General features: G+C 56.4%; 1 protein-coding gene across 1 annotated transcript; it reads left to right on the top strand.

Annotated features, from left to right (window-relative positions):
• The first annotated feature begins 4,313 nt into the window (after positions 1–4,313).
• On the top strand, positions 4,314–8,393 carry AOC1 (amine oxidase copper containing 1). Its single transcript, XM_062493064.1, has 5 exons — positions 4,314–4,330; positions 4,816–6,359; positions 6,969–7,257; positions 7,829–7,961; positions 8,115–8,393. The coding sequence occupies exons 2-5, from the start codon at positions 4,817–4,819 to the stop codon at positions 8,391–8,393; spliced, it is 2,244 nt and encodes a 747-aa protein (XP_062349048.1). The 5' UTR covers positions 4,314–4,330; position 4,816.
• Positions 8,394–8,632: the final 239 nt, after the last annotated feature.

Below are 8,632 nucleotides of genomic sequence, written 5' to 3'. Positions count from 1 at the left end.
AAATTCCGGGAAAATACCAGGAAAATTCCATTGGAAATTCCAGGGAAAATTCCATTGGAAATTCTGGAGGAATTCCAGGGAAATTCCGGGGAAATTCCGGGGAAATTCCATGGAAAATTGTGGGGAAATTCTAGGGAAATTCTGAGGGCAATAACAGGGAAAATTCTGGGGTAATTCCAGGAAAATTTCTGGGAAATTCCAGAAAAATTCCATTGGAAATTCCAGAGGAATTCTGGGGGAAATTCCAGAAAAATTCCATTGGAAATTCCAGAGGAATTCCGGGGGAAATTCCAGGGAAATTCCATGGAAAATTCTGGGAAAATTCCGGGAAAATACCAGGAATATTCCAGGGAAATTCCAGGAAAATTCTGGGGAATTTATGGGGAAATTCCATGGAAAATTGTGGGGAAATTCTGGGGAAAATCTGGGAAAAAAGCAGGAAAATTCCATGGAAATTTGAGGGAAAATTCCATTGGAAATTCCAGAGGAACTCCAGGGAAATTCCGGGAAAATACCAGGAAAATATCTGGGAAATTCCAGGAAAATTCCATTGGAAATTCCAGAGGAATTCTGAGGGAAATTCCAGGGAAAATTCCGGGGAAATTCTGGGGAAATTCTGGGAAAATTCCCAGGAACTTCTGGGAAAATTCCAGGGAAATTCCAGGGAGAATTCCATTGGAAATTCCGGAGGAATTCTGGGGGGAAATTCCAGGGAAAATTCCGGGGAATGGCTGGGAAGTGACCCCAAGATCCCGCGTGCAGAGCAGGGAGGGATTTAAATGCACTTTTCCCATTGTGGGGGCTCTAAAGCGACTTATCCCGGTTTTATTCTGCTTTTAAACCCCTACGGCCTGGGGTTTTTTAATTATTATTTTTTTATTGGGTTTTTTTATTTTTTTTTAACCTTCCCATCCCATTTTTGGGGGGATTTCAAAATGCATCCCCTGGTGCTGGGGACCCTTAAAATCACTCGCCCCACTTTTGTTGTCTTTAAAATCCACTTAACCTGCTTTTCATAGATTTAAAATATCCCAGTTTTTTTTTTTTTTACTTTTACATTTATCCCCTATTTTTTTACTTTAAAATAGTTAAAAATAATTATGTTGTTTGGTTTTTTTTTTAGCTTTTGAAACAATTTATCCCAGTTTGGGGCCTTTTAAAACCACTTATCCACGGTTTTGAGGTTTTTAATTTATTTTGTTTTAAAATTACTTTTCCTGGGATTTTTCTCCTTTTCAAATCTCTTATCATGGATTTTCTCTCTTTTTTCCCCCCCGCTTTTTTTTTTTCCCACTCTCCTCTCTCTTAAACTGCTCAGCCCATTTTTTGGGGCTTTTCAAACCACTTATCTCAGTTTGGTGCTTTTAAAAGCACTGATCCCATTTTGGGGTTTTAAAATTATTTATCCTGGGGCTTGGGGGTGTTCAAAGCCACTTCTCCTTTGTTTTTAATTTTTAATTTTTTTTTTTTTACCAATTATCCCCATTTTTGTGGCTTCAAATCCGCATCTCCCCTTTTAAAATTTATTTTCTTTTAAAAGTATTTATGCCGGGTTGTTTTGGTTTTTAAACCATTTACTCCTATTTTTGGGTGGTTTAAAGAGATTTACTCTGTTTTGTTTTCTTTTGTTTAGTTTTGTTTTCTTTTCCAACCAGTTATCCTCATTTTTGGGGCTTTTAAATTTTTGGCTTTCTAAATTACTTATCCTGTGCTTTTGACCTTTAAAACAAATCATTTTCCCCACCTCCTCTTTATTTTATTTGGCATGTAAACTCACTCATCTCAATTTTCTGAGTTTTAAAAAAATATATTTTCTGGATTTTTTTTTTCCTGGTAAAACCAATTATCCCATTTATGGGTCTTCAGAAACAACTATTCATTTTTTTTTCCTGTTTATAAAAAAAAATAAACTATTAATCCATGTTTTTTTTGCTTCAAAATTTCCTATCCCATTTTTTTTCTTTTTCAAACTACTTGTCTCTCTCCTTTTTTTCCCTTTTAAAATCACTTCTCCCATTTATCTTCGCCTTTAAAACTTTTCTTGCGGTTCTTAGTTTTGTTTTATCCTGTTTTGTTCGTTTATTGGTGGTGTTGCCTTTATCACTTATCCCATTTTTAAGGGATTTAAACCCATTTATTTTCTTTTTTGATTTTTTTTTCTTTCTTTTTTTTTTTTCCCTTTAAAAATGATTTATCCTGGTGAGCTTTTGGATTTTTTGAGGGGGTTTGGCTGGGTTTGGTTTGGTTTTTTTTGGCTTTTAAAACCACTCAGCATTTTTGGGGAGTTTCAAACTCAATTATCCCAGGCTGGGGGCTTTAAAACCACTTATCATTTTTTTGGGTTTATTAAACCACTGACCTTTTTTTTTTTCTAATCACTCGTTACTTTTTTCTTTTGGCTTTAAAAATACTTACCCTGTGTTGGTTTTTATTGCCCCCATGCTTTTAAAACCACTTATCCCATTCTTTTGAGGCTTTAAAACCTTTTATCCCCCCATTTTTTTTTTTTTTTACTTTAAAAATAATTTATCCTGGTGGCTTTTTAATGGCTTTTCAAACCACTTGTCCATTTTCTGAGATTTTAAACTCCACTTATCCTGTGTTTGGTTTTTAAAACCACTCAAGCCTTTTTTTGTGGTCTTTAAAAATGCCTTATCCCACTTTTCTGGGCCTTCAAAACCCAGAAAAGTGGGGTTTATATGTATGTATATTTTTTTTTCCTTTTAAAACCTCTCATCACAATTTTGGGGCTGTTAAAACCTTGTCCCTTTTCCGGGGGCATTTTAAAATCACTTGTTGGTTTTTGTTTTTTTTTAATATATAAATAACTTATCTTGGGACTTTTTAGGCCACTTAAAGCAGCTCATCCCATTCTTTTACAACCACTTTCCCCATTCCCAGGGCATTTTAAAATCACTAATCCCGGGGTTTTTTTTGGTTTTAAAATGACTGATCCTGGGTATTTTTGGCTGTTAAAACCACCCTTCCCACTCTGGGGGGATTGGAAACACCGAAACCCATTTTTGGGGCTTTCCTAGGCTTTTCCTGGGCGTTTTCTCTGCTTTTAAAATCATTTAACCCTTTTATTTTATTTTATTTTACTTTTTTTTCTGTAAAATCACTTATCCGGGGATTTTTGCTTTTAAAACCACTTATCAAAAACATTTTCTTTTTTTCTTTTAAAACTACTTTTCCCCAATTTTGGGGTGTGTTGAAACAACCGAGCTCCTCTTTTGTGGCTTTCAACCCCAATTCTCCCATTTTGGAGAGTTTTTAAACCACAATTCTTCCATTTTGGGGTTTTTTAAACCCCAAATCTCCCATTTTTGGGGGTTTTTCAACCCAAATTCTCCCGTTTTTTGTGGTTTTTAAACCCCAGTTCTTGCGTTTCTGGGGTTTTTAACCCAAATTCTCCCATTTTGGGGGGGTTTTAAGCCCCAGTTCTCCCGGTTTTGGGGGTTTTTAACCCCTGATTCTCACGGTTTTGGGGGTTTTAAGCCCCGGATGCCGGGGTTGGAGGGAGGGGCGGGCCCGGGGCGGGGCCATGGATGCGTTGCCATGGGAACGGGATGCAGCCGTGGGGATCGGGGGGGGTCAGGACCCCCCCTCGCCATGCGGATTTGGGGGGGGGTGGGCGCCCCGTTTCCATGGCAACGGGAGGGCCGGGACGCGTTGCCATGGGAACAGGATGCAGCCGTGGGGATGGAGGGGTCGAAGTCCCTTCTCGTGTGGATTTTTTTTTTGGGGGGGGTGGGTGGAGGGGCCGTGTCGGGGACGCTCTTTGGAGTCGGAGGGGCTCGGGGGGGGGGGGGGGGGGTCCGGAGGGCCGCCCCCCACCTCCCGCGGTCTCCCGTGGGATTTTCCCGGCTCTTATCTCATCCCCGGAATTTGATCACGGGAGGGGGGGGGAACAACGACCGGGGCGCCTCTGCCCCCCCCCCTCCCCCCTCCGGTGATCATTAACCCGCGGGGGGGCCGGGCCGGGCCCGGGATCGGTCCCGGGGGTCGATACCGGGGGTCCCTCCCCAGCCGCCCCCGCGTGGGCGCGATGCGGCGGAGACAGCGAAGGTGCGGACTGGGGGGGCAGATTTGGGGGTGCGGATTTGGGTGGGCGGATTTGGGGGTGCGGATCTGGGGGGGGCGGGGGACGCGGGTCCTGCCGCTGGCCTTGACCCCCGGCGGGCTCGGGAGGAGCTGCTCGGGGGCGGGGGGCGGGGAGGGGGCAGTGGCCTGGGGGGCGGGGAGGGGGGGGTCAGTGCCCCCAGAGGAGGAGGGGTCAGTGCCCCAGAGCCCGCAGCGCTGCTCGGGTGGGGCGGCAGAGCCCGGGCAGGTGAGTGCGGGACAGGGGGGGCTCTCTGCGGTGGGGGGAGGGGACGACTCGGGAGGGCCCCGACATTGGGGGTGTCCCCAGGCCCACCCAGGGGGATCCCAGCGCTGGGCTGGGGTCCAACAGCCACCCTGGGAGAGGGTTTTGGGGGTGCTTAGGGGCTCCGGGCTGGGGGGAGGCTTTTGGAGGTCACCCCACGGTGCCCCCAGATTTTCGGGGGTCACCCCACTGCATCTGTGGTTTCACTGGGGGTCACCCCGTGGCCCTTCTGTTTTTTTCTGGCTCCTCTGTGCCACCCACCCCCCCCCCCCCCCCCCCCCGGTGGCTCCAGTTTTGCTGGGGGTCCCCTCTTGGTCCCTCAGGTTTCCCTGGGGGTCGCCCCGTGTCGCCCCAGATTTGCTGGGATCGTGGCACTGCTGGAGCGGGGGGTGTTCAGCTGCACCCCGTTCTCTGTCCAGCGCTGACCCCCGTGTCCCCGCGCCCCCCAGGATGTGGCTGCTGGGGCTCCCCTGGGCGCTGGCCCTGTTGGTCACCGCGGCCTCCTCCGGCCCCTCCGCGGACCCCCCGGACCCCGCGTCCATCTTCGCTGACTTGTCCCCGGCCGAGCTCCGGGCCGTGCGGACCTTCCTGATGGAGCGGCCGGAGCTGGGGCTGTCCCCGAGCCAGGGGGGACCGCTGGCCAAGAACTCGCTGTTCCTGGTGGAGCTGTTGCCCCCCCAGAAGCGACGGGCGCTGCGGTTCCTGGAGCACGGCGGATCGCGGCCCCCGAGGGAGGCTCGGGCCGTCGTTTTCTTCGGGGCGCAGGAGGAGCCCAACATCACCGAGCTGGCTGTGGGGCCCCTGCCGCGCCCCAGCTCCTACCGCCTCCTGCCCTTCAAGGGCGGCCGGGCCGTGCCCTTCTCGGCACGGCCCATGACCCGGCTGGAGTACGAGCTGCTGCACGGGGCGCTGGTGGCCGCCCTGGCCCCGCTGGAGCCGCTGCTGCTCGAGGCCACCGGCTTCGGCTTCCAGAACTGCTCGGAGCGCTGCCTCACCTTCTCGGACATCGCCCCGCGCGGGCTGGGCCCGGGCGAGCGCCGCACGTGGCTGGTGATCCAGCGCTTCGTGGAGGGTTTCTTCCTGCACCCCGCGGGGCTGGAGGTGCTGCTGGACCACCGCGACCGCGACCCACGGCTCTGGACCGTGCAGCGCCTCTGGTACAACGGGCGCTACTTCGGCAGCGTGAGGGAGCTGGCCGAGAGCCACGCGCGGGGCTCGCTGGCCCTGGCCCGCCTGCCCGAGCCCCCCGCCCGCCAGCTCTTCTCCGGCTACGAGCCCCGGGGACGCTTTTCCAGCGGGACCCCCACCGACGTGCACGGCGCCAAGGTGTGCGAGCCGCAGGGCCGGCGCTACCGCCTGCGCGGTAACCGGCTGGAGTACGGCGGCTGGAGCCTGGCGTTCCGCCTGCGCTCCTCCGCCGGGCTGCAGCTTTTCGACGTGCGCTTCGGTGGCGAGCGCGTGGCCTACGAGCTGAGCGTGCAGGAGGCCATCGCCTTCTACGGCGGCCACTCGCCGGCCGCCATGCAGACCAAGTACATGGATGCTGGCTGGGCCATGGGCGCCTCCAGCTACGAGCTGGCTCGCGGCGTGGACTGCCCCGAGACCGCTGTTTTCTTGGACGCCCACCACCTCCTGGACGCCGACGGCCCCGTGCGCTTCCCCAACGCCCTCTGCGCCTTCGAGCTGCCCACGGGCGTTCCCCTGCGCCGCCACTTTGACAGTGACTTCCAGGGCGGCTTCCACTTCTACGCGGGGCTGGAGGGGCGGGCGCTGGTGCTCAGGACCACCTCCACCGTCTACAACTACGACTACATCTGGGACTTCCTGCTCTACCCCAACGGCGTCCTGGAGACCAAGGTCCACGCCACCGGCTACATCCACGCCACCTTCTACACACCGGAGGGCCGGCGCTACGGCAGCCGCGTGCAGAACCACCTCCTGGGCAACATCCACACCCACCTGGTGCACTACAAGGTGGACCTGGATGTCGCAGGTGAAGGGCTCAGGCAGCTCCCGATACCCCCTGGCCGTGGGGAGGGTGCTGGGAGAGACGCTGGACCCACGGGGGGTTCCAGGGTCTGAGGTGCCTCATTCTTGGAAAGGTGGTATCACCTGGGTATCACCTGCACCCTCAGGTGATGATTCCCCTCCATGGTGGCGTCTCTGCAGGCTCACATCCCCCCACGGTGGTGGAATCTCCCAGCCCCGGTGACGTCTGGGTCTCTGTCCCTCTCTGGCATCTCTGCAGGGTCCCAGCCCCGCATGGGTGATGGCACCTGCCTGGGGTCCCAGCCCCCCATGGTGGTTTCTCTGTGGAGTCCCTGCCCCCCAGGGTGACACTCCCCAGGCTACATCCATGGTAGCACGTCCTAGTGCCTCAGCCTCCTGTGGTGGTGGTGACATCTCCAGGGTGTCCCAGCCCTCCACGATGGCTTCACTGAGGGGTCAGAGTCTTCCGTGGCGGCGGCATCTCAGCCCTCCATGTCGGCATCTCCATGAAGTCCCAGTCCACACCCATGGTGACACCCCTGCGGTGTCCCACCCCCCACACCGGGGGGGATGTCCCCACCGCCTCCCCCGCACCGACACCCCGTCCCCACAGGCTCCGGGAACAGCTTCGAGACGATGGACATCCGCTTCGAGAACATCTCCAACCCCTGGAGCGCGGGGGCGCGCGTGGTGCAGCCGCGGCTGCACCGGGAGCCGCGGCGTCGGGAGCGCGAGGCCGCGCTGCCGCTGGGCCGGCCCGCGCCCCGGTACCTGCTCTTCTCCAACCCACGGCGGCGGAACCGCTGGGGCCACCGCCGCACCTTCCGCCTGCAGCTCAGCTCGCACGCCGGGCCCGTGCTGCCCCGCGGCTGGCGGGAGGAGCGCGGCGTCACCTGGGCCAGGTGGGGCACCCGGGGGTTCCGCGGGGAGGGGGCTGCGGGGGGCTCCGGCAGCGCCAGATGTGTCACCCCCGGGGGGCACGGGGTCCTTCCCCTGGTCACGACTTCCTGCTGGCACCTCCCCATCCGGCCCTGGAGCTGGAGTTGGGACCCTGGGAAACCCCAGAACTGGGAACTCACCTGGGCTGGGGAAACCCCTTGGGAGTTTGGGACACCCCGGAGCTGACGGGGCTGTCGGAGCTGGGGAACCTCTGGAAGCTGAAGAGACTCTGGGAGCTGTGAAACACCTTGGGAGATGAGGAAGCCCTGAAAATGGGGACCCCCTCAAGGTCTGGGGACCCTCCATGGTTAGGAAACCCCTCGGGAGCTGGAGAGTCCCTCAGGGGACCTGGGGATTCCCCCTGGTCTTGGGGAACCCCTCAGGAGCTGAGGAGCACACAAAGCTGGGGACCCCCGCATCCCTCGCCAGCCCTGTGCCCCCCTGTGGGTCGTGGGTAGTACAATCAGGGGACCAGGGCGGGGGGGGGACAGGGATCCCCGCCCCTAGGCTGACCCCACCCCTCACCTGTCCCAGGTACCACCTGGCCGTGACACGGCGCCACGAGAACGAGCCCAGTAGCAGCAGCATCTATAGCCAGAATGACCCCTGGGATCCCCCAGTCACATTCGAGAGCTTCATCCGCGACAACGAGACCATCGAGGACCAGGTGACACCGGGCACACGGGGGGACACCGGGCACACGGGGCCGGTGGGGCCTGTGGGTTCCATCCCCAGAGGGGGGCCCATCTCTGGGGGTTCTCCAGCTCACAGGGGCAGGGGGGCTCACAGTGCCACTGACCCCGTGGTGGGTCCCCTCCAGGACCTGGTGGCCTGGGTGACTGTGGGCTTCCTGCACGTGCCCCACGCCGAGGACATCCCTAACACGGCCACCCCTGGCAACGCCGTCGGCTTCTTCCTGCGCCCCTTCAACTTCTTCAACGAGGACCCATCGGTGGCATCGCGCGCCGCTGTCATCGTGCGACCCCTGGACCCCCCGGCCTGCTCCCGCCTGCACATCCAGCGCTGGACCCCCGCCAGCCCCGGGCCCTGCGTCCACCCCGAGCCCTTCACCTACAACGGCACCTACCGCCAGGTGTGAGCGGGGACACGGGGACATGGCGCTGGGGACAGGCCCCGTGCTGCGGGACGATGCGGCGGAGCCGGCGTCACCTCCCCTGACCCCAGCACCACGGGGACGCTGGCGGTGCCACGGGGGTGTGGGACGTGTCACACCGTGTCACGTGCTGCCATGTGCCAAGCCCAGCAAAGGCGCTGTCATCTCCTCTGACCTCGGCACCGGCACCACGTGGGACACCGGTGACCCTGGGACATTGCGGT

Source organism: Cinclus cinclus, chromosome 1 (assembly GCF_963662255.1).
Source record: "Cinclus cinclus chromosome 1, bCinCin1.1, whole genome shotgun sequence".
Taxonomy (NCBI): domain Eukaryota; kingdom Metazoa; phylum Chordata; class Aves; order Passeriformes; family Cinclidae; genus Cinclus; species Cinclus cinclus.
Note: the sequence above shows the minus strand (reverse complement) of the source record. Positions and strands in the feature narration are given on the sequence as shown.

Excerpts from the sequence above, each read along its gene's own strand:
- AOC1 (XM_062493064.1), top strand. The coding sequence starts at position 4,817 with ATGTGGCTGCTGGGGCTCCCCTGGGCGCTGGCCCTGTTGGTCACCGCG. Across the intron at positions 7,258-7,828 it reads CGCGGCGTCACCTGGGCCAG|GTACCACCTGGCCGTGACAC; the intron begins GTGGGGCACCCG and ends CACCTGTCCCAG. Across the intron at positions 7,962-8,114 it reads ACGAGACCATCGAGGACCAG|GACCTGGTGGCCTGGGTGAC; the intron begins GTGACACCGGGC and ends GGTCCCCTCCAG.